Below are 26,609 nucleotides of genomic sequence, written 5' to 3'. Positions count from 1 at the left end.
CACACTGTTCACTCATATCTCACTATCAGTCACTGTACACACTATACACATATTGTTTCATAAGGTGATCAGACAGGATGCTTACATATGCGTCACCTGCCAGAGTCATATCTAGCCACATCAGGGGCCCCATATCACTCCAACTGCTCAAACTCTACACCATTACAGAGCCTCCACCATCCTGAACAGCCCCTGCTGACATGCAGGGTCCACAGATTCATGAGGTTGTCTCCATATCCGTACGTGTCCATCCACTCCCTATAATTTTTAACCTAACTCATCCGACCAGACAACATGTTTCCAGCCATCAACAGTGTAATGTTGGTGTTGACAGGCCCAGGCGAGACGAAAACCTTTGTGTTGTGCTGTCATCAAGGCTGGACCTTGGCATCCGAAACCCCATATTGATGATGCTTCATTGAATGGTTTGCATGCTGACACTTGTTTATGGCCAAGCATTGAACCTGCACCAATTTGAGGAAGGGTTGGACTTCTGTCATGCTGAACGACTCTCTTCAGTCGTCGTTGGTCCTGTTCTTGGAGTATTTTTTTCCGGCCGCAGCGATGTTAGAGATTTGATGTTTTACCAGATTCCTGATATTCATGGTGCAGTCGTGAAATGGTAGTACGAGAGAATCCCCACTTCATCGCTACTTCGGAGACGCTGTGTCCCATCGCTCATGCTCTGACGGTAACACCACGTTCAAACTCATTTCAGTCTTGATGACCAGCCATTGTAGCAGCGGTAACCGGTCTAACAACTGTGGCAGACACTAGTCTTATACAGGCGTTGCCGGCCGCATTGCCGTATTTTTCCTGTTTACATATATCTATATCTAGATACGCATTCCTATACAAGTTTCTTTGGCACTTCAGTGTGTATGCAGATTTCGGTTATCAAAGGAAGGTGTACATTGTCGTATCAGCCAGAAAGTGGAGCCTATGGCCTGCATCTCGTGGTCGTGCGGTAGCGTTCACGCTTCCCACGCCCGGGTTCCTGGGTTCGATTCCTGGCGGGGTCAGGGATTTTCTCTGCCTCGTGATGGCTGGGTGTTGTGTGATGTCCTTGGGTTAGTTATGTTTAAATAGTTCTAAGTTCTAGGGGACTGATGACCATAGATGTTAAGTCCCATAGTGCTCAGAACCATTTGAACCTGGAGCCTATGACATACAGATAATACTATTTTTCTGTTTTCTTAAATAATACTATTTATTTGTAGTAATATGCATTTGATTTCTGAACTTCGTAAATTCCGTAGTGTTATTTATGTAAATTAGGCACATTAAAATGAAGATTCATGCCAAAATAGTCTCATTTATTTGGCATGTGTTACAATTTCTGCAGTAGTGGAAAGTGCTGTTTTGTTTTATTTAGCAGTGCCATTATAAACTTAACCAAATCGAAAAACCAGAGCAGTTATGGGTACTATTTGTATTAACAGCTGTTTCAGTTTTGGACAAAAACGTTATGGCGTTTCATGTCGCAATACAGTTCGATAAAGTGGCAGTGTTCCAATTTCGTTGAGCCACATTATGTCAATAGCAGAAAATATTGTTCCACTCTGTTGTCTATTAGGAATGACTCTTTTTAAAACACAACAACAGTGTCAGAACAACTTTCGCCTTTTAGTGAACATATTATGATTACAACCCTATTAATGCTTCAGAGCAACATCATTATCTCCTACCTAACATTATTCAATGAAGTCTCTGAACTATTTGTGCTTACTCAAGCGAAGTTTAACACTATAAGATTAACAGGAAAGTTAGTGTTTAAAAAAGAGGGAGGTAATTTCTCCTTAGATACAGAAAAATGCTGTTGTTCTCAGTTATTAGTATTATCCACATAAGCCTATCCATAATTATCATAAAATAATAGCTATATAGCTAAGTTACAAGCAGAACAGGAATCTAGTTAATGAATCTTTATAGTTCTAGTACATGGAACGAGTGACTGGAATGCTATGTTTTTATCTTTCCTTGAATATCAAGTTATTTTCAATGTCCTCTCTTTCAGATTATAGTTAGATGAAGGTAACAAATTGAAATATCTTATATTACACTTGTGTGAAGTGCCATTTTTCTGAAATTGATGGCTTAAAATGATTGTTTAATGTAACAAAAAGTTTGATTGTACACTTGATGTTCTGAGTTCGCTCAGCCACATCTGTAGCAGAAAATATTGTTCGCTCTTATCTCCCATTGGGACTACATTATAGATGTAGAACTTTTCATCTGTCACAGCAGTAAATAGTCTACCCCCTAGTATTATCCCCATATACATGTAAATTATTTTTGCTTACGCAGGGTAAGTTTACCACATTAAAATTCAGAGGAAAGTCAGTCTTTTCAAGGAGAAAGCTATGGGATTTAGCTGTTGTGTTTCTCAGTTATTAGTATTATACACATAACCACAACCATATTTGTCATAAATGAAATGTTATCTGAGTGTGTAAGAACGTAAGTACTGTTCACTGAACAGGAAACTTTAGTTATTGAATTTATGTAATCATAACAGTGGAAGGAACAGCTGACAAGTCATGTTTTTAAATTGCTCTTTAACTGTCGCACAGATTGTTTCATGTCGTTCCTTCTTTTTTTTGTCATAAATGGCTCTGTTACAGCAATGAACCAGCTACTATTGACACTCAGATATTTTGCCTCTGGTGATTTCGTTCTGTTCATTGGAGACTTCACTGGTGTTGGCAGGGGGACAGCCAGCACGATTATTAAAAGGATGTGTGTGACACTGGACAGCATGCACAAGAGACAGCTATTTCATTATTTCAGTTCTCTGTTGTAGTAAATGAAAATAAAATAAAAAATGTATATGGACTAATATGTTTTACTTCTAAAATAATTCCTTTAATTTTTATTTAATGATCCTAATTATCAGTTTTTTGCTCTTTTTTATAAGTAGTGTAGCTTTACCTCTCTTCTCTGGTTCTTGCTACTTTTGAAGCAGCACCATCTGCAACTCTGCTAATTCTTTCACATTTGAGAACAGGTATTTTTATTCTGAAAACAAAGCTGACAGTTTTAAGCTGAGGTGGCTGTAGAAAAGAAATACCACAATGAAGGTGTCACACCTCCAGGTGCACCATATTCAATAATTCAGCAAAGATACTTTCTTTACAACACCCCTTGCTGCTGTAATGAATTAATCATTCTAAGAAATAAATACAACAGCAAGACGGCCTGTAACATCTCTCAGGATTGTCAGCCAGATCAATCTCAATGATGTCTGTGTTGTCACAGTTTGTTGAAGACTCTGAAAAGCCCAGATATTTCACAAAGCAAACCATATTCCACAGTTGCTTCTATATTATGTCCCTATTTGGACTGTGGCATCCTTCCCTCGACACCTCTATCAAATCGTAAGTTTCATTGTATACAAATTCGAACTTACATTCCACGTATGGGGAGTTACCGATCTGTAGTCTCTGCTACCTTTTCGAGGCACAATATTTAAGTATTTCTTTCTTGAAAAAAATCATACATCTGGTTTAGCTGCTCTGTTGATCTATGTGACGTTGTTTATGAATGGAAACTGTTGCATATTTTTTCCCATACTTTATTCGGAAATCTAGAAAGATCTTTTACTGGTCAAAGAATGAATACATCATCCTTTAGCTAATTTTCTGATGGATTGTTATCTGTTACACTTGTAAATACCCTACAAACTTAGTTAAATGTTTTGTACCAATGTTTTCATTGAATGAGACCACAGCAGTTTTTGTGTTTTCTCCTACACACTTGAACTCATATGCAGTAAATACCAGCATTAAAAATCCTAAAACGAATAATTTTGCCATCTAGAACGCTTATTGCTCAAGCCAGACATTTAATTTTTGTAGACGACGACTAAAGTGTGAAAGATATATGCCAAAATACCCAGTGTGCTGTACAGTTGTTGTCAACTTAAATAGACAGGAACGCTATTCCGGGAATGACTAACTGGGAAATAAAACGGTGCTGTACACAGTGTGTTCCAAGTTAACCCAGGGTTCGCCTATTCCTCGGTTAACTATCTCTGGATTTAACCTGAGATTGTACAGCTGGCTCTTAAGTAACGAAATAGTTATCATGTGCCTACGTTTCATGTATTAGCAAATTATCAAGAGGCATAAATGTAAAATCTCAATGATTCAGTAACATACACTAAAACTTATTTAGGAAGAAATTCTTTCGAATTCATATAAAATTGCTGCTTACTCTGCTGAAAGCAAGAATACATAAACACACATGAGAGCATATATTTCTGTTATTTTTTGTTCTTAATAAAAATAGACACTATCATTAACATGTAACACTCATGCATGGAGTCTGTACCGAGTTAATACTGATGAAAAGGAAAAGATCAACTGATTACAATCATTTATGGTGTTATTCCCACATTCTAAATTGGACTTGGACTTTGGGAACAACAGATACAAACAAAAAACTTGACTCATTTTCCTACACTTCCAAAGCAATCAGAGTTCGCAGAGGTGGCAACTATTAAATACGCTTCTTTAATATTAGACTTGAAATTCGAATTCGAAGACCGACTTCAAGATTTTAAGAAACACGGTCTGCTTTTTTCTGGATTTGCTAACCCATTCTCCTAAGACATGACTTTACTACCGGTGCATGTGCAAATGAAATGCTGTGAAATACAATGTCATGCACAGTTACAGCGGAATATTAACCAGGCAGTTTTGGGTGAGTTATACAAAACATATCTGAACAAGAAGGAATATCCTACATTTTACAGAGATGTTTCATGATTTCATTATTTGGAAACTTTTATGTGTGTAGAGGACAGTAGTGATGAGTAGAGTTTTATTGGTCCTGGTAATCATATAGTAAACAAATAGTACATTTTGAAGTAGGGCAAGTCAATTGTATAACAAAGTATAGTATTAAATAACTTAAATTCAAATTAATTTCACTATTTTTGAGTTAAATGATCATTAAGTTGCAATATACAGAGCAAATATTGTACAAAAGTATAGAGAAGATATTATAAAGCAGAAGAGCATGTACTATACTGGCAAGTTAATATTTGTGTTACAGTAACACTTACATGATAAATCATTAAGTTTCTAGTAACACTTATATGATACATCACTAAGGCAAAGACACAACTCTTTAGTGTATTACCTGAAGGAGCTAATGGAGACAACACAAACAGTGATGGGTTAAATATGCCTTAGCAGCTGACTTGAAATTTACCAGGTCATTTATTGATTTCATTTCTGGGGAAGATTGTTACAAATAATTTTCTCATAACGCTGTGTTCCTTGTTTACTTAAGGTGATGTTGGTGGGCTCTAAACAAAAGTTTTATTTTTACCTAGTGTTTTAATTTATTTTGGAGAAGTTTGGGATTTTCCGTCGAATATTTTTTCACAAAATCAGTTCTCTCATTCCATGTGGAAATGGGAGTATTTCTAGCTTTTTAAAGAGTGGTCTAGAGGTTTTGTTCCATTTTACACCTTCCATTATTCTTATACCTCTTTTTTGTGGACAAAAGTGCTTTTCGCTAAGAGAAGAGTTGCCTCAGTAAATAGTTCCATATTTCAGTAGCGAGTACATATAGGCATGATATACAGCAGCATCCTTCTAATATTCCAATTAAATAGCATGCAGTACTTAATTTCTTGCAGACGTTTTCAACATGTGTTCCCCATTTAAGATTATCAATGAGCCATACACCCAAAAACTTAATATTGTCTACACTCTGAAGATCCTTGTAGATTTATGAATCTGAAGAGTTTGTTCACCTTTTAACACATTATAGAAATTTAGTGCCATTGCCTTGCTTGCATAGCAAGCAAATTGTTATAACTGAACCAGTTTTCAATATTAGTCAATGTCTCTGTTGTAGACTTCTGAAACATTTCCATTTCTTTCCCACTCCATAGTACACTTGTATCATCAGCGAACTGGATGGTGTTCTCACAGAATTTGTTTAGGCCATTCACATGTAACAGAAATAGAAAAGGTCCCAGAACTGAACCTTGCAGCACTCCATATTTAATGGCTTTACAGTTTGAATAGTGTTGATTCTTTTTTTCTTAAACTTTTATGTTGCACTTTGACCACTTGTTTCCGACTGCTTGGGTATGATTTTATCCAGTTGTCATATGTTCCTCAAATCCCCATGTTGACAAGTTTAGGCAATAGTTTTGTGTGGTCTATGATATTAAAAGCCTTAGAAAGCGCTAGACATAGTCCAGTGACATTTTTTTCATTGTTAAGTGTCTGAAGTAGTCACTTAATAGTTAAAAAAGTTGCTGCTGTATCAGTTGGTCACCCTTTCCTAAACTCATGTTGTGCTGTTGAGAGTATTTTGTGCACTTCCAGGAAATCTACTACTCTTTTTGAAAAAAAAAATTTCTTTGATTTTCGAGAATACATATAGTAGAGCAATGGACCTGTAGTTAGGCACTTAATCATTTTTACCTTGTTTTCGATAATGGTTTGAGCTTAGCTGTTTGTAAGCATGATGGAAAGATTCCAGTTTGAAAGGAATGATTACATAGGTGAGCTAATAGCTCAACAACGAGATCTCCACATTTTTAATAAGACTGTCTGGCATGCCATCTATTCCTGGGGAATGATACATTTTTAAAGTTTTGATAACTGTGAAGACTTATTTTTGACTTGTTGGAGAGAACAAGAGTGAAGTAGAATTTATATTGGTACTTACAGATCATACTGGACAGTTCTTACTGGAAGGTTTGATGTCATAGACTAACTACTCACTTTTATTGCTGAAAGAAATATTGAACACATTTGCTCTATCTTTAGGATCATTAATTTCTTTGTCATTACAATTCAATGTAATATTGGAATTTTGAGGAGGAACATTATCAGTTTTTTTGTTTCACTATATTTCATACAGCTTTCATTATCTTTTTGGAGTTATTTATATACCAGTCGTTTGCCATTACTTTAGCTTGTTTTATATTTTTCGAAATATGTAAGGAATTCATTAGACTTGGAGATCTCGTGTAACCTTTGCTTCTCAGCACATGACTTTTATATACCTGTTGTCAACTAGCAATTTTTTCTGTTAAGCCTATCACACTTTATATTCTGGTTTTTAACTGGAAATGACAAATTAAAATACTGTGTGGAGATATCCATGAATATCTTGAACTTCGCATCTGTGTTTGTGTATCTGTATCATTAAGTCCATGTTGATTCACAACTTGTGATCTAATGGTTAGTATTGCTGCCTCTGGATTACAAGGCCCTGGGTTCGATTCCCGGCCGGGTTGGGAATTTTCTCTGCCTGGGGATTGGGTGTTTGTGTTGTCCTTATCATTTAATCATCATTTGTGAACGAAGCGAGATTGGACTGTGCAAAGATTTTGACTTTGTATGGGCGCTGATAACCACGCAGTTGAGTGCCCCACAAACCAAACATCATCATCATCAGTCCATCTTTCCTTCCTTAGTGAATTCCTGAAGTGGTCAATGTTTTGATGGCTGAATGTTCTTTATATTTTCATTGTTTCTGTTTGTGTAATTAAATTCAGCACTGAAGATATTTCTAGCTGTGTAGTCATGGCTTTCCTTGTTTATCAGTATCATATCAATAGTGGTGCTGGATACACTTGTAACTCTAGTAGGGGAATTTATAAGTGGGGGCAGGTTCTGTGAACAGCTATGTGGTTGAATGAGTTCCATCATAACGCAAATGAGAATACGCATAAAGTAGACGTTCATCCTGAAAACTCTTACACTGTAGAGACACTTTCAGTCGAAGTAAATGAATCAAACAAAGCCAAACTTCCCACGAACATTTGCTTCATTATCTAATAAATAAATGTTTTCGTCAGATATGTTTTAGTTTCTTCTTGTTTTACTTAGTAAAATAAAAACTGGTAGTGCGGTTCGCAGGGAAATCCCACTTACAAAAATTTGGACCGCCTGCCGAGAAGTTGGCCAGACGTGGCCTACACAATTGAGCATAATGTGGGGGGTGCTGTCGCAGCATCGTGCACTTGGACTACAATGTGACGACAGTTGAGATAAGTTGTGGATGGAAGAAGCTTGTGTTCAGTTTTACAGAGTCCCCCTATTTTTCACTCTGTTGTAAAATCTAGCACTCTGAATCAGTTCAGATGCAGACTGCGTATCTCTAGTATGAAGCCCTATCTTCATACATGACATCAAAGATGTTCACTTGCTCAGATGATACACTCATTACACTGATACAGGGATACCTAGTTACCCATTCGGCGGAGATTTAAAGCTGTTGGTAGTCATACGGGTGTAATTTTGAAATGACAGCAGCTAAGGTTAGTGAGATTAAGACGAAAATATTGTAATTTGACTTGCCAGCGTTCATATATGTGTTTGCTTGCCGAAAATCTTCAGGACATCACAGTTTTTGTAAATTCTGGTTGTGACAGTGAAAATTTTAAAATTGTAGAGCACCTCGAAATTTCAGGTGTGATTTTGCCATCTGTGTTTATACGTTTATAAAGAATCAGAATATCACATTTCAATTACAAATGGAGGCAACCACGGAAGCTTTATAGATTACGATTGACAGGCAAAACATGAAGTGCTGAATCACGGGTGCAACACTGCCATACATATTAAGCTGATACGTCCGTCTGATAATGCTTAATATTACGTCTCACGACAGCCTATTGTACGAATTCCTTAAACAACCTAGTACATACTGTTCTGGGGAAATTCATGTCGTTACACCTAAAGGATCGCTAAAATTTCAAATCATTTTGACATGTGAGCGTAAAATCAAAATTTCACAGACTATACACAAACGTGCCTTTAACAAAACAAGAAAGATTTACGTAATACCGAAATGAAATTCATTCAGTAGTTGACTGTATGCCGGCTGTGAATGCGTAGTCATTTGGAACTTTGTTAGAAAAACCCAATTAAAGAAAATCGCCGTTCAGTAGTATTTACAGGTTTGCATTCTAGGTTTCTTAATGTTATGTATGTGTGATAAAACTAGAATGTAATTTGTACCAGTTCTATAGGTTACGTTTTGGTAAGATGCTATTTACGAAGTAGTCTCATCATTTCATCCTTCTGTTAAACACTTTTGTTTCTTTTTCTTTGTAGTAGCCATAGTGATTTTACTTGTGAAAAAGACATTGTAAATTTTTTAAAAAAAATGTTGCACTGTGTGTACTGTCTCTGTAATTGCTTATTTTAATAGGCATTGTACATTTATAAATTGAAATCAGTCTTCAGAGTTGCAGCTGAGTACTGAGGTACGTTCTTTGTGATGTGACCAAAGAGGTATCTCCTTCTGAATGTTGCCGCTGTCTTGAATATTATACAGTATATTCAAGAAAGTGGCAACATTCATGATTGTGACCTTTGTGTTGACATCATAATGATGGTCCTTAAATACTAAACTGTGAGATTGACTGATAAAATTAGCTGTTGAAAGAACTGAAGATGAATAATTATTTTTATTTTATCTTGGTTTCTACTGTGAACAGATTTAAACTTCCCATTGAGAATAAATTTGTGCGCATCACTTTAACCTTCTAGTCTTGCTGTCTCGAATAAGTCATTCTAATAGAAGAAAAGTGGAGTGTAACCCTGATCATACACAAAGTAACAGTCAATTCTTCTAATCTTCAGCCAGCCTTGTCTTCATCATCATTATTGTTGTCTTGGTCTGTGCATTACAACAGTTTTTCTTACAGGCTTGCAGTTAATTAAATGATTTTTTTCGTGTTGAGATAGGGTATGTCCAGCAGTTTTATTGCATGAGTAGCTGGAAATTTAATTTTCTGTTTCCCCTTTACAGGATTAAGATATTGAATATTTGAAGGGATGTTTGTATAGTGTGGGTTTTTAAATTCCTCTTGACAAACTCTGGAGGTGTCTCGAGGATGCTGGGTAGATAAAAGTGAGTGGAATCTGTCAAGAGACAAGTTGGTTTTGTTCTACAGGAACAAAGAAGTAGAACAGTGTATACATCCCTCTTGCATTTGTCTGATGAAAGGGCAGGAGTAATTTCTTGTAACTCCAGTAATGACAGAATTTTAAACCTGTTTGTGGTAATACAGTGCTATTGCCCCTGAGAGATACCAGCCTTTGTGTATCACATTATTAATTTAGCGTATCTTCTTTCATAAAAGGACTGATGTTTCACATCTTGTTAAACATAGTTCAGTAACGTGTTGTAGGCATTTGTTAGGGGAGCATAGAAAAATCATATACAAATATATTTGGTTAATGGTTAGTACCCACTTGAATATTCATTGCCGCAATTAATAAAAATAAACAGCTCCGTATAGCTTAACTATGTTATTGCCCACTTATTGCCCACTGTTGTAATTTTGAGAGGTGTTTGACCTACTGATTAGTTTTATATTGTTAATTTTTTAACATTTCCTCTCCAAGGGAAGGATATTGTTATTTACTCAAGTTATAACTTTTGATCAGAAAGGACAAACATGAAAGAAAAATAAACAGCAGTTTGGTGTTGGATGATGGTTTTCTTTAAACTCCTGTTTTTGTTGTATATTAACATAAATTTGATGAAAATATATAGCTACTGCCTAGTGGCACAGGTGACAGTGTTGTTTAGTGGTCATTCCATCCCCATCCTCCCTCCCTCCCATCCTCCACTGCCCCACACCCCCAAAAAAGATTTGAGGCTTGGAGGGGGGGGGTGTTAATGCCTTAAATGCTGCCCATTTTGCTCTCAGTTAACTTAGACTTGGGTTAGATAAGTAAACTGGAATGTATGCTGATGGAACTTCCAGACTTAAATTCGTTAAATGTGGTGTCTTAAGGATCAGTGCTTGTCCCACTACTTGCCATTTTAAGTGAAAGTAGGCAGATATGCTGTCATGTATACTGATGCCACTTCATTTGTTATTTGTAGTATTTCAACAGACAACTTACAAATGTAAGCTATTCTAAATATGAAAACTATGTAGAAACCATTACTTCATGGAAAATAATCTTTTTATAAATTCTAACAAAACCATCATATGCAAACTAAACACCAACTTGAACAATGTTACTATCAAGTTTACAGGCTTGGATCTAAAAATGACTGGACGTTATAGATTCCGGTTGCGAGGTGGATAAGTACTGGACATGGGAGAATAGCATAAGTAGCATCTGTTGTGAAATGATTTCAGGCATATTTCTAATAACAATGATGACAATAAATACACACACTACTAACAGTGTACTATGATCTAGTCCATTCACAACTATCACATAGTATCCTGGTCTGGGGAAATGCTGGATATGTGCACATACAAGGATTACTGCAACCACAAAAGAAAGAAATATAGCAAAATTATCTCCTAGAGATTCTTGAAAATATAAATTCGGGCAACTAAAACAATTACATGCACAGTGGGCAGCATAAAAGTGTCTCGGAAAATATTTATATTTATAATGCTGATGTTGAATAGACCCTTGTTAACAAAAAGAACTGCTGATCACAGAAAAAAACTGGAAACCATGATTTTGATGTTCCAGTCAGTCGCTGACACATTTCTGCTCATGCGCATCTTCCACATGCTCTGCCTTGAGTACTTCCCAGTGTCATGTTAGAGTGGGTGAGTGAGAGGAGCAGATGTGTTTAGTGACCAGTGAAAACAACATACAATGTTGGTCACAATAAAATGGGTGTTCATTGTGAAGTGTCATGTGAAGCACAATTTGTTAAAGTGTGTGTGAAAATCTGTGCAATAAAATTTTAGAGTGGAAGTGTTTTGACAAAACCTCCAGCAATGTCTGCAATTCAAAACTTAGCAGTAAAATGGCACAAAACGGGCTGTGTAGTGAGTAAAAACTATGGGACTTTCATCTGTACCCTTACAAATGTACTGACGTGCACAAGTTAAGTGTCTAGCTGAACTTTCATATTTGAGTTCTGCTAGTAATTTCTGTATGAAGGGAATCAGGACTTTTGGTTCCTCAGTGTTTCATTTCTTGAAATGAGGCCTGGTTTATCGTGTCAGGGTATGTAAACTCGGAAGTTGCATCAGAAAATCTCCATCAGTACTTTGAAGAGCTGTTGCATAATCTCAGGCTTAGTGCAGTTCTCTTACCAAATTTAATGCTGAGCGGTATGTCCAGAAAAGTAAACCACATGTAAATCAACTTGCAGAAGACAAACAACAGATAGTACGGATATTTTCAGCAAGATGAAGCATTAGCACACATTGCCTTGACGACCTTGTTAAAAGTGCACCAGGTGTTTGACGAGGAGAGGACGATCGGCAGAGGCAATGCAACCAGCTGGACACACAGATTGCCTGAGCTCTCCGTCTATGGTGTTCATCTCTGGGGCAAATTGAAGGGTATGGTCTGTATTGTACTCAAATAATTCTTACACACTGGAAGAGCTATAACAGAACATTGAAAATTCTATTGCTCAGGCAGAACTTTTATACATCTCACAGCATAGTAAATTGAGTACAATGGTGCATCGATGTCAATGGAGGGCATTTCCAGCAATCTTCTGTGATGTTCATTAACAAAGATCAGTCCCGCATTGGTCTTCTTGTAAATATATATTGGGCCAGTTTTATTTGCTCACTATGTATGTGAAACAATTGTTTATGTAAAAATTAACCATGCTGTATTGTTGAACAAGTGATCCATGATTATAACACAAAAAGTAAAAATGATTATAACATTGAGGGAAATCCGCTCAAATTAACTGAAAATAGCCTGTAATTACAGGATGCTTTCTATACAACAGTTTGTTACATTATATAGAGATGATAGAAGATATGGGTATTTTCAAAAGTAAATTAAAATGTTACTTGGTTACAATTTGTCCATAAAGTGTTGCAAAATATTTTAAATGTAAAAATTGAAGTAGTATTTTTGTATGAATTTGTATAAATATTAAAAATAAATTCAGATGATGTCAGTTGACTATAATCATTGTTATTAAGCAATTATTTTAAAAGGTATGCCATGCGTTTTAGGTCCATGAAACAGGCTAAAAAAGATCTGTGTATAAATGCGATTTTAGGTGCTTATGTTAAGAGAATCATTCATTTCATTGGTAAATTCATGAAACAGTGTAGGAACTTTTAAAATTCATGTAAAAGTGTGTCCAATGCTGTTACATAGAATAAACCATTAGCAATTTACTGAATGTTATGTATATTTTGCAAGAGGAGTTTTGAATTGTTATTCATATTGGTGTCATTGTCCTAGTTTCCTATATCCACACCTAAACCTTACTCTTGCACAGAAAATAGCAAATTATGTAGTAGTAAAAGTGAGTTATAGGTGGTGATAGATGTGGATAAGAAATGTTTCAAGAACAGATTGAAATCATTCCTACCTCATGAGACAGTGGTAGCAACAATGATCACCAATGTACAAAAGAGAAACTAAAATAAAGATAACTAGAAAGAGGTATACATTTAGTATAAGAGATAAAGAGGCAGTAGTGACATAGGTCAAGTAGAGACTTGAGAAACATTTAACTCTGTACAAGAGCACGTAGAGGACTTCTGGCTGAAGTTTGGAGGAATAATTGACTAAGAACTGCTCATGATGGATCTCTCCATGGTATAAAGTCAAAATTTGACATTTTGATCTTCCTGTGCAATAATCACCATACACTCCAAAATTACAATTTCAAGCATAATTAGTGCGCTAGTCATAAAGTAAGTTTCAGGCTTCCAATGCAAAGATTGAAACGTTATGTCCAGACACAACTATATAAAGGCCTAAATATTTCAGGTAAACTAAAAGGCAGGAATATATTTAACTTGAAGCTCATGTCTTGGAAATGACAGCTGCACAACCTTTTAGTAGCAGGAATTGTATAGAACAGTTTGAACAAAAATACATTTCTCTGTTCATTTTTTAAATGTTTTGTTTGTTGTATACATTAAAGATTGAAAAAAATTAACTCTTTGTTTTGTTGTATTAATAATTTGCTCCTATATAACCAATATAAATGTAAATAGTGTGGTAGTAATTTCTATAAACTAATTACAAAGTTTTCATTATTTTTTAAAAATCTATTTAGTCTTTTGTATAAAAATGGCTTAAGATGAAAAATTTTGATGTGTGTCTTGTGTAACAACTAAGATGATTTTAACATTGTACCTTGTCAGGTAGATTACATTTACTGCAAAGAAACTTCTAAAGGAACAGCAAGTACTGCATAATAGATGTAAAACAAAGTATAGGAGTATAGACAGACAGATGTTAAATGACCAATTTTGGGGTTTCAAATGCATAAAGTTTCCAATGGCTACCATAGCACAATATTATAGAAGTATCTCACACAAAATCTAAATAAATTGCTGTATGTAAAGGCTTTCAGTTGCACCAAAGTTTGTTTGAAGACTTGTATAACTTACACATGAACTGAAACTGATGGTATCAAATCAAAAGCAATGATGCTGAACTCCACTTTCAAATGTATCTTTAGAAAGAAGACTCAAAGAGTACTGCGCCATTTTGATTCCCACACCACTGCAGTGATAAGTAATATAAATACTAGGGTCAGTAGCAATGAGCAATAGCTGAAATCACTAAAATTGAACAAAGCCTCAGGCCCCATTGGAATCACTATCAGATTCAATGTGGGATTTGTGGGGCTGGCGTAGTAAATGAGTCTTTCAGTTCAGATACTTTTCCAGAGGGTCTAAGGTGAACATAAGTTGCGTCTTTACTAAAGAAAGATAATATAGAAAATTTGGAAAACTGTAGGCCAGTTTCCCTGCTCTCAGCATTCTGAAAAGTAATAGAATCAGCAATGAAAGAGAAACTAATGAGTTACTTGAATAAATACAGCCTTCTTAAACTGAAGCAAAGTTTGCTTTCTGAGGCAGCAGAAGTACAGTATTGGCCATAAAAGTTTACAAAAGTGGTACTTGAAGCTCTAAACCGAGATGATTGACTTAAATTATATTTTTAGACCTCTCAAAGGTTTCAGACACTGTTAACCATAAAATACTACTAACTAGATACAACAGATATAAGAGAATGCGTGGTTCCAGTCATTCTTGATAATTATGTGTTAAGTAGAGAGCGAGAGAGAGCACACTCCTACATGCCAGATAATGGTAAATTTTTAGTGAAACAGTTATCACACTCAAAACATATTAAAATAAGCTGTGGTAGTATACTAGAACCAATCCTATTTTTAATATGTACAGGATATGTCATGGAGAAAAAATTCTTTGTGATGATAGCAACATTATACATTCCTTCACAGTAGGAAATGGTTTCAAAATAAACTTAATAGTCTTGTAGGGGCATTTCATGACAAGCTACTAGTATTATGAGCTAAGTTAATTTTCTAGGGTGAGTGTTAATTTATTTTTCTGACACTTAAGACTTCATGTTATTGATCTTGACCAATAGTAAGTAATAAAGGAAAACAGGTGTTACAAGTGAAATATTTTAGGTTTACATACCATTTGAGTACTAATTTCTTATCTATCCTCTGCCATGTTGAGTCTTGGTGATTTTTTTTACAGTCTGGTTGACTCCTTTGGTACAAAATTTTCTTTATGCCCTACTACTATCAGTTCTTCTGACTCCATAGCAACTAGGTGGAGAATGTACCAGCTGTGCTTCATAGGAAGCAGGAAACTGTCCCACCACCATAAAGCCCCACATAGCCAAATGCAGGTAACTATGGCATGTAACTGGTATGCACACAGTGGCATTAGAAAGCAGATGACAGAACAATGGTGTGCTGCCTGCATCCCAGTTGTATGCCTGGTCTAAGAGCTTATAATGGCAAGCATACCCTACCAGGTGCTCTTGTCAATGCCTCAGTCTTAATAGGTGACGTTTCCCATGCTGCTGCAGATATACTGTCAGCTATGGTCAGCTCCTAATACCTGTTGCTTAGGACTAAGGGGCAAGCCATACAATGCTACTCGCATTCTCCTTGTGCCTGGAGATTCACGATCCCTCTGCTATTTGCCTTTTATCTGTGTCCATCCAGTTGGCACATTGGAAGTAAAATCGGGGATCCCTCGCAATGGCAGAGCCATCAGATGTAAGACAGCATTCATTGAATGTGTCCCTATTGCTGCTGCTGCTCAAGACAGTGCCTGAAGCCTGTTGACAGGTAGCTAATATAACTTCCTTCTTTTTCCAGACAGCATCCAGTTTCCATGTCTCTGTGCACAACAAGCACAGTTCCTATCCATTTTCCACTATGCACTACTGCATCACAAAGTGAACAAAGCAATCTGATCCAACAGATTCAATGAAGCTGCTACATGAGAGTTCATTCTCAAAAGTTGGTGCCGCAGCTAACCCAAAACTACACTTTAGAAGTATTAACGACGAGGAATGAAAACAAGAATGGGCCATGGCCTCTTGTAGACAAGGATAACACTATGTTCTTTTTGTGAAAGCAAAAATGAAATCAATGAATAAGCACAAACACTGAGCGTTACTGTACCATGTACTGTCAAACAATCAAAGAATTATCATTTAATCTGAGAATTTAACAAAGTGTTACAGGTCACCAAAGACTTTGTTGATTTAGAATAGTGCTATAATAATTTTTTTAAAAAAAGTTCAGAAGTGATTCATTCAGTATGCTCACACTTGTTTTCTGTATTCAATAACAACATTGTGGATTTGTCATTTTTAAAAGGGAGTACAAAATTTCATAGTCGATGTTGGTTGTTGGGAGCAGTCTGCTCCCCCCCCCCCAACCCCCTCTCTCTCACCTCCCAATTTTCTTCCCACTGTGTTCTAGCTAGTCGTTGCTGTGAATTAAAAGACTCAAACTGTAGTACTGCAGTATCCTAACAGAACAGCTGGGAGTTTTTTTTCCACTTAACAATTGCTGTAAATTTGGGGAGGGGATCATGTTCACTGTGTTGAGAAGCTGTGAGAGATATACTTGGAGAACTTGGTTATATAATATCTGACTTCAGATTTCACAAACCCAAAGCTCATGAGCAGTGACTAGGCCAGCACTATCAATCCTCTGCAATTATAAACTCTGTGTTTGTTTCAGCAAGCAGTATTTGGTGGGAGAGTGCAATGCTGTCTTCAGCAATAAGTGGTATATTGAGTTAACTGCTCAAATTGCAGAGGAGGAGATGACAACCCCAGTCTCACAATACTGTGCTATTGGAATACCAGTTACAGTGCTTGGAATTAGTCCCCCTGTTGCTGCACTTATTGTCTTGTACATAATTGAGAGTTCTCATGTTCTTCAATGAGCATTGTGACCATAATATTGTCCTTTCTATTTTCCTATGTTTGAGTAGCCTTTGCTGTGACTAATTTTGGGATATTGATTGCCCAGTGCCACATCCTCTTCAAAAAAGGACAGCTAATATCCAGGTAGCCTTTGACATGGTAGAGTGATGCTTGTAGGAAGAACCTCAAATTAGACTGAGTGGCATCAAGGCAGAAGATTCACAATGGAATGGATCAAACTTACCCATACCGGTGGCTGTGCCAACAAGGCCAGACAGAAAACAAGACTTGAATGAATGCAGAGGCTTACAACCCCATGTCATTTCCGTCTTTTGCCACATCGTGGGATGAGAGTCAGACAGGCAACATTAGCTGTGGACAGTTTGTCCAATTCTTGGAGTGCTTCAGAACTGACAGAATATTTCGCAACAACAAAGCCACTGTTTTTCATTGAATTTATCAAGTACCATTTCGGAGAAGTAGCTGCAATACAGATGATGAGAAATCTATCTTTGTTGATCAAAACTTTGAGTGCTAACCAATCACATCAATATAGATGGTCTAGTAAAATTCATTGGAAGCTCTTTAAGGTTGTTCACAGATGATACATTTGTCTATAAGAAGGTAGCAATGCCAGAAGACAGTAATGCTTTGCAGAAAGACTTAGACAGGGCTGATGAGTGCAGGGACTGGCCATTGACCCTGAACATAAATAAATGTAACATACTGAATGTACACAGGAAACAAAATTCACTACCACATGATAACACTTTTTTTTCCAGGATAAATTTTCAGTCATCAGTTGTCGAAACCGATAAAACGTAATAAAATTTATTTCCAACTGATACTGAAAATTTATCCTGAAAAGTTACTGATAATTACAGCCATGAATAAAATAATAAAACTAAATTATTGATGACAAATTGCTGGAGACAGTAACCACATTAAAATATCTAGGAGTACCTATCTGTAGCAACCTTAGGTGGAATGAGCACGTAGAAGAAACAGGAAAAGCAGATGCCAGAGTAAGATTCAGAGGAAGAATCTTAAGGAAATATAATTCATTCACTAAAGAAGTGGCTCACAAGGCACTTGTTTGATTGGTTCATGAGTATTGTTCATCAATGTGGGACCTTTACCAGATAGGACTGATAGAAAAGAGAGAAAAGATCCAACAAAGAGTAGCACATTTTGTCATGGGATCTTCTGGTTGTCACAAGAGTATTACAGAGATGCTTAAAAACTTAAATGGGAGACATTATAAGAAGAGGCAGTGTGCGTCACTGAGCAGCTCACAATTGAAATTTCAAGAGTATTTTCTGGAAAAAGTCAGACAACATATTACCTCCTTCCACATATGTCTCGTGAAGTGATCATTACAATAAAATATGACAAATTAGAGATAAGATACAGGCTTATTGGCAATCATTCTTTCCATGCACCTTTTGCGAATAGATCAGTTAGTGGTACCAGAAGTACCTTCTGCCATACAGTCAGGTGGTTTGTGGAGTAATGAGTAGATGTAGATGTACGCACAGGCACTTCAGACCTGTGACAAGCTCAGAGATTTACCAGTTACCATCTCTCCTCATAAAAAATTCAACAGGATTCAAGGTGTCATCTTCCATCGGAACCTTATGCTATAAACAGATGAAGAACTGCCTAGAGTTCATTTTGTTCATCACATCTGGAGAGGACCTAAGGATAACGGGGAGAGCGAAGTATTCACCCTGGTCTTTGATGGAAATGTTTTACTTGGGAATGTTAAAGTGAGAGTTTATAGAGGGCTTCAGTGCCATAGCAGTGCCAAAAGCATGGAAACATATCATCCCACTGTACTAATGAGGTTACTGGCTGGGCATCTGGCAGGACAATACTTAAGGGCAGCCCTTGCGAACAACCTCCTATATATGTAAACTGCCCAGAACACCGCCCCCGCATTTGCCGACATGTTCAGATTTCAAGAGGGAGAAGAAAATGCAGGAATATAAAACACTTAACTGGTTGTTTTTATCAAGATGCTAATAAAAAGTTTGAATGACTCCACCCAATTGATATGATGTCAAACCTTGCAAACATTGTATCAGAACTAACACTTAGCCTGATAAGGTCTCAAACTTAAACTCCTGACTCTCTAGCCACGAATTAGTGCCTGTTTTTCTGTCAAGGGAAGGGGCACTAGCTCTCTCGACCCCCACACCCACAGCACCAGTGATAACCACCCCACCCCATCGGTGCAGCTGGAGTTGCTGCATCCTCTTCTGGCATCAGCAGGGCAGAGGGTAACTGCCGACGTGTTCTCCTCTAAGGACGAAGCAGACGAGCAGTCTCCCGCTACCCACTGACTGACACAGTCACAGACTGTATGTCATAGAAAAGAACGGTCCTTCTCTGTCCCAGAAGTCAAGACAGGAAAAATGTCACAGGGACAGGAAGGTTAAATCTAATTCTAATGCTCCAGTCAATCAGGCCCCCTCACCCTTGTGGTTGGACCTGTGAATACTGATGAAGAATTGCACATGACTCTGCAGCAAAGTAGTCCGTATTCCCATTTCTCCTTTGCTGATTTTTCAGACCACAACCTGATGTTTTTTCAATGGAACTGTAACAGCTACCATAGCCACCTGGCAGAATTCCATAAATTAACTTATTCTGCAGTTGGCATCTCAGGAGAGACAGTTCTTAGAAACCCAACACCCTACTACAAAAAATTCCAGATTACACTACAAATTCCATTAATGCTGAGAGGGCATCTGGAGGAGTCTGCACACTCATTCAATCTGACACTTTCAGTTAACAGGTGCCATTAACTACTGTATTAGAAGTTGTAGCTGTTTATCTGTCTATCAGATAGGGTAACGGTATGTAACATCTATCCATCCCCAGACAGGTCTATACCATATCATGAGCTGGTGGAGATAGTGCGTGCACCAGCTGCCTGCACCCTTCCTACTACTTGGGGGACTTCAGTGCCTACTATCCTCTGTGGCGCAGCCAAACCCTGTCTAGCAGGGACCAAGCAATAGAGAAATTAACTTCGGATCTCAAAAATTGGAAGTCTGTGTGCGTAACACTGGAGCTGCCATGCACTTCAGTATGGCCCTTGGAAAAGACTCTGCCATAGATATTACAGTCAGCATTCGAACATCTCACTCTTAAAGCACTGGTCCATCCAGGATGACCTCTGTGACGGCAACCACTTTCATATTGCTCTCTTTCTTGACTCATTGACCAATGGAGCATGCACCACTTTGGAAAGCCAACTGACAAGCTCTCACTTCCTAAGCAACTTTTGAAACCAGTTGAGGTGAGGATATCAAAGGAGAGGTACAAGGTGCTATTGACACAATAACACAAGCTGCGTAAGAAATGATAACCTATTCTTTGGGCTCTTCCCATTGGACACCAGTGCCATGGTGGCTGGAGCTATCAGAGAGCATCGCAGGTCACTTCGGCGATACAAGCACTCTCCCTGCATGGAACATTTAATAGCATTCGAGAGATTCAAGCAAAGACTTGGTTTTCAAGAAACAAGAGAGGTAAGAAGTGTTGGAAACAGTACGTATCATCTATGGGAGCACACACTGCACTGTCTCAAGTATGGACTAAACTCCCACCATCCACAGTTGTTCCTGGCTTCTCCCTCAATGATGACATATGTACTGATCCCATGATTATTGCTGAATGTTTTGTGGCACAATCTGCTGAAGTGTCCACATCAAGTAACTACCATCCTAATTTCCTGACCCGGAAATGCCTAGGGCAGCAAAACTTCTTATCTGTCCATGCACAAGGCTTCGAATAGTGCAGTGTTCCATTTAGTGAATGGGAGTTTGGAGCACTTTAGCAGCATTATTAGACAAGTGCATAAACACCTTAGCAACAACAGCATAAAACACATCCTCGGGTTTTGAAATTGTATTTAGAGGGAAGGGGAGTTCCCTCCCAGTGATGGGAGAGTATTATTATTCCCACCCTGAAACTGATAAAGACCTCCAATTTTGAGTAATTATTGACCAATCTCTCTAAAAAATAGACTATGTAAATCATTAAAAAGAATGGTCAACCGACGAGTGTGTTGGTGCTTGGAAACCAGAAGACATATATCACAATTTCAGACTTGCTTTTGGGTATTCTGGTCCACCACAGACCAACTGGTTCATCAGGAATCTGCAGGGCACAATGCTTTCACAAATCAACAACACTTACTTGCTGTGTTCTTTGACCTAAGAAGGTGTACGATGGTATCACACCCTGTCTACACTGCATGAGTAGGGCTTCCGTTGCTGTTCACTGATTTTTATACAGAATTTCCTATCACTCTGGCAATTTGGAGTCTGGATAGATTTAACTCTCATCAACCAATATGTACAGGAAACTGGCATCCCTCAGGGATCAGTTCTGAGGATAATCTCTTTGCCATTGCTATCAATGATTTGGTGACTCCAGTGGGATACCTTACCATTACTGTGTGTGGACAACCTTTGCCCTTTTACAGCTCTCCATCATCGTGCACCACAGAGTACCAACTACAGGGTGCCTTATAGAAAGTATGTAATTGGGCCCTTAATCATGAATATCAGTCCCCGGTGAAAACTCACATCATGCACTTTTGTTGGTACTGGACTGTGCATCCCCACCTGGAACCTTACTTTGGCAACCAATTTCTTGAATCTGTTGAAACTTTAAAATTTTTAGACCTTTTATTTGACAATGGGTTGACATGGTTACCACCTGTATGCCAGCTCAAGGCAAATTACATGAAGAAGCCTAATAACTTCAGATTTCACAGCACCAACTTCTGGAATATAGTCTGCACAGTTCTTCTGTGATTTTGTAAGGCTTTGATTTTTATCCCAGCTGGACTATAGATGTGTTGCCTAAGAGTCAGCAGCACCACCAGTACTGAGCTTGTTAGACCTGGTCAACTACAGTGGTGTGCAATAGGAAACGGGAGCTTTCTGGATGAGTGCTGTAGACAGCGTCTTGGTGGTCTATGCAGTCACAATCTGTCAGATGCCTACCCTCCAATGTTACCTGACCGTGTTTCACAACAAACTGTTCAGGCTATGTGCCAATCGTACATAAATTGGTAGACCAACTGGATACCATTGGGAAATTTAGGCAAGGACTGCCAACTGCCCTCTCGTCTGTTTTCACAGAGTTCCCTGTTGGCACTCCTGTTGTGTGCACCCATTCCTATAATTCAATTATGATTACAACTATGACTCAAATTTTAAAAACCTGGGACATGTGATGGCAGGCTACTTTGACCCTCAGCAAACAGAGAGCAGTCACAGGGAGCACCAGGGCATGGCATACTTCTCTCCAGGCCTCTTTTAAAGGTGCCATCATACTGTGCCGATAGCATATTGGCTATACCAGAGTTACCCATGAGTTTCTTTCGTGTGAAGAGGACTCCCCTCAATGCAGCTGTGGTAATCATCTCACCGTCACCCATATTGTTGCAGTGTATGCCTCAATGGCTAATCTGAGATGTGCAATCAACTTGTCTACTTCAATACATCAGATGCTTTCAGATAATACGTTTGCATCTACCAAATTCATATATTTCCTGAGGAAACAAGGATTGAATAATAAAATTTAATGGACCTCCATGCCCAGTGTCGGGCAGTTGTGAGGGGGTTGGGGGTATCTCTCGCTGCGGCCTGTGCCCGAGTGGCTTCAGACAACTTGCCCCCTCTGCAGTGTCATGCATTTTTAAACTCTTGTGTACATGTTTTATTTATTGAACTGTGTAAGCAAGTTGGTACAGTCAGCATTTTCTCACTCCATTTTAGTTTCTTGCCCCATGTTTAGTTTTACTGATTATGGTGACCCTTTTTGGTGTATCCCTCAGTGACCAACTACAGTTTTTACTCTGACTAAATTCACTGTTACATACATTTTCCACCAAGATGACATGGCCACATACCGTGAAGCTGCCAATTCTTGTTTTCTTGTGTAGGCCTAATGTGATTTTTCTGTGAATCGAGTGAGTGCTAACAAAGTAGTTTAGTACCTTTAAAACAATAATAATAATAATAATAATAATAATAATAATAATAATAATAATAATAATAATAATAATAATAATAATAATAAACCCCGTGGAGGCCCGAGAAAAGAATAGGCCTCCGGTATGTTCTGCCAGTCGTAAAAGGCCATGAAAAAAACAAACCACTAATAGGGTTAACCCCCCCCCCCCCCCCCCCGCCCTTTTAGTGTGATTAGTTGGTTCAGGACAGAACTAATGAAGCCTTGGACAGGCGCTGTCATGGTCGGGGACAATGCCTGAACCCTCTGCCCGTCCACAATGGTAACGACACTGCTAGCCACACGGCAAATGATTTAAATCCAAATAGAGGTGTTTTGCAGGATAACCACTCTAGAAGGAAAACAAAGACAGATGACGAGATGGTCAGATGAAGTTAACTGACACCTCATGTTCTGTTATTACCAAGCATCAAACTTAGGAACCAACACAACTGGATACAGATCACAAGTATACACAACATTTACTACCAGATACCCAGAATTAAAATTTTTAACAGAACAATGACAAGTTGATCAGATTCGTGTAATAATCAAAAATAACAGGATACCCCAGTCAGAATTAGAAAACATCAAACAACAAGTACAACAAATACTGGAACAAAATAATGTGCAATGAGAAGAAGAAGAAGAAGAAGAAGAAGAAGAAAAAAAATACAGTAATTGACTCAAACATCCCAGAGCAAACAAACAAAGAACAGCATTCATCAATTAAACATTCAGAGGAAAACGAAATCTTAAGACTGCCACAAGAACAAGCACAACTAGAACATGAAGTGACACAAATGTTAGATATAGAAGAAAAATTTCAGTTGACATATATAGAATACAAAGGCACAAATACAGACAGTAGACCATTCTTGCATAGACCACAAAATAACCCACAAGTCGAAACAACAATAACAACTATCAACACAATCATACACAACAAAATAAATGAAAATAAAACTATGGAAGAGTTACAACTACTGGTTTATGTAGGAGCACTCACTACACTAAATATACACACTAGGCAGAGATCAGAACCAACCAACACACAGAAGAAACCCACAAAACCAGCATGGCAACACAGGCTACAGATCAGAATAGAAAAACTGAGAAGAGACATTCGACAGCTAACACAATTTATAAGAAATGAAGTACCAGATAAAAAACGAAAAATGTTAGGTAAAATCTCACAACAAGAAGCAATAGAGCAATTAGATGAAAAGAAGCAGAAATTACAAGCATTGGCCAAACGACTTAGAAGATACAAAAAAAGTGAAACTAGAAGGAAACAAAACCAAACATTGTTGTGTATGATTGTGTTGTTAGTTGTTATTGTTGTTTCGACTTGTGGGTTATTTTGTGGTCTATGCAAGAATGGTCTACTGTCTGTATTTGTGCCTTTCTATTCTATATATGTCAACTGAAATTTTTCTTCTATATCTAACATGTGTGTCACTTCATGTTCTAGTTGTGCTTGTTTCGAGACAACAGATAACACACACATTAAAATAGACAATCCACCAAAGATAACAGACATGGAACACTTCTGGAGCAATATATGGTCAAACCCGGTACAACATAACAGGCATGCACGATGGATACAAGCCGAAACAGGCACATCAAGATGATACCACAAAGGCCCGAAGTGATAATTTTGCAACATGAAGTCACCCGACCAATTAATTATATGCACAATTGGAAAGCCCCTGGAAAAGATAAAATAGCAAATTTCTGGCTAAAGAAGTTCACCGCGACACATTCACATCTAACTAAATTATTTAATGGTTACATTGCAGACCCATAAACATTCCCTGATACTTACACATGGAATAACTTATCTGAAACCTAAAGATCAAGCAGACACAGCAAATCCAGCAAAACATCACCCCATAACATGCCTACCAACAATATACAAAATATTAACTTCAATCATTACACAGAAATTAATGACACATACAACACAGAACAAAATTATAAATGAAGAACAAAAAGGCTGTTGCAAAGGAGCACAAGGATGTAAAGAGCAACTGATAATAGATGCAGAGGTGACATATCAAGCTAAAACTAAACAAAGGTCGCTACACTATGCGTACATTGATTACCAAAAAGCTTTTGTTAGTGTACCTCACTCATGGTTACTACAAATATTGGAAGTATACAAAGTAGATCCTAAATTGATACAGTTCCTAAACATAGTAATGAAAAACTGGAAAACCACACTTAATATCCAAACAAATTCAAATAATATCACATCACAGCCAATACAGATTAAGCGTAGAATATACCAAGAAGACTCGTAAAGTCCTTTCAGGTTCTGCCTTGCTCTGAACCCAGTATCCAACATGCTAAATAATACAAATTATGGATACAACATTACTGAAACATACCAACACAAAATCACACATTTGCTATACATAGATGATCTAAAACTACTGGCAGCAACAAATCAACAACTCAACCAATTACTAAAGATAACAAAAGTATTCAGCAATGATATAAATATGGCTTTTGGAACAGACAAATGTAAGAAAAATAGCATAGTCAAGGGAAAACACACTAAACAAGATGATTACGTATTGGATAACCACAGCGACTGCATAGAAGCGATGGAAAAAACAGATGCCTATAAATATCTAGGATACAGACAAAAAATAGGAATAGATAATACAAATATTAAAGAACTAAAAGAAAAATATAGACAAAGACTAACAAAAGTACTGAAAACAGAATTGACAGCAAGAAACAAGACAAAAGCTGTAAATACCTATGCTATACCAATATTGACCTACTCATTTGGAGTAGTGAAATGGAGTAACACAGACCTAGAAGCACTCAATTCACTTACACGATCACAATGCCACAAATATAGAATACATCACATACATTCAGCAACAGAAAGATTCACATTAAGCAGAAATGGAGGAGGAAGGGGATTTATTGGCATAAAAAACCTACATTATGGACAGGTAGACAATTTAAGAAAATTCTTTCTAGAAGAAGCAGAAACTAGCAAAATACACAAAGCAATCACTCATATAAATACATCGGCTACACCATTGCAATTTCATAACCACTTCTACAACCCTTTAGATCACATAACATCAACAGATACGAAGAAAGTAAATTGGAAAAAAAAAAAAAAAAAAAAAACACTACAAGGCAAGCACCCGTATCATGTAACACAGCCACACATCGATCAAGACGCATCCAACACATGGCTAAGAAAAGGCAATATATACAGGGAGACGGAAGGATTCATGATTGCAATACAGGATCAAACAATAAACACCAGATATTACAGCAAGCATATTATTAAAGATCCCAATACCACAACAGATAAATGCAGACTTTGCAAACAACAAATAGAAACAGTAGATCACATCACAAGTGAGT

At 37.4% G+C, this 26,609-nt stretch overlaps 1 protein-coding gene across 2 annotated transcripts in view; it reads left to right on the top strand.

The window, feature by feature from the left end:
* The first annotated feature begins 8,201 nt into the window (after window positions 1-8,201).
* The window catches only part of LOC126299495 (copper chaperone for superoxide dismutase), a 95,528-nt gene continuing 77,120 nt past the window's right edge, over window positions 8,202-26,609 (top strand). Inside the window, exon 1 of one of the 2 annotated variants that reach the window (XM_049991440.1) lies at window positions 8,202-8,296. In XM_049991440.1, coding sequence (XP_049847397.1) covers window positions 8,282-8,296 — 15 coding nt within the window. In that variant the 5' untranslated portion in view covers window positions 8,202-8,281. Of the gene's footprint in view, window positions 8,297-8,323; window positions 8,939-26,609 lie in introns of those variants that run through there. The other variant, XM_049991441.1, reaches the window with a different exon arrangement.

The sequence above is a fragment of the Schistocerca gregaria genome, chromosome X, assembly GCF_023897955.1.
Source record: "Schistocerca gregaria isolate iqSchGreg1 chromosome X, iqSchGreg1.2, whole genome shotgun sequence".
Lineage (NCBI taxonomy): Eukaryota > Metazoa > Arthropoda > Insecta > Orthoptera > Acrididae > Schistocerca > Schistocerca gregaria.
This window is presented reverse-complemented; position numbering and strand designations above follow the sequence as displayed.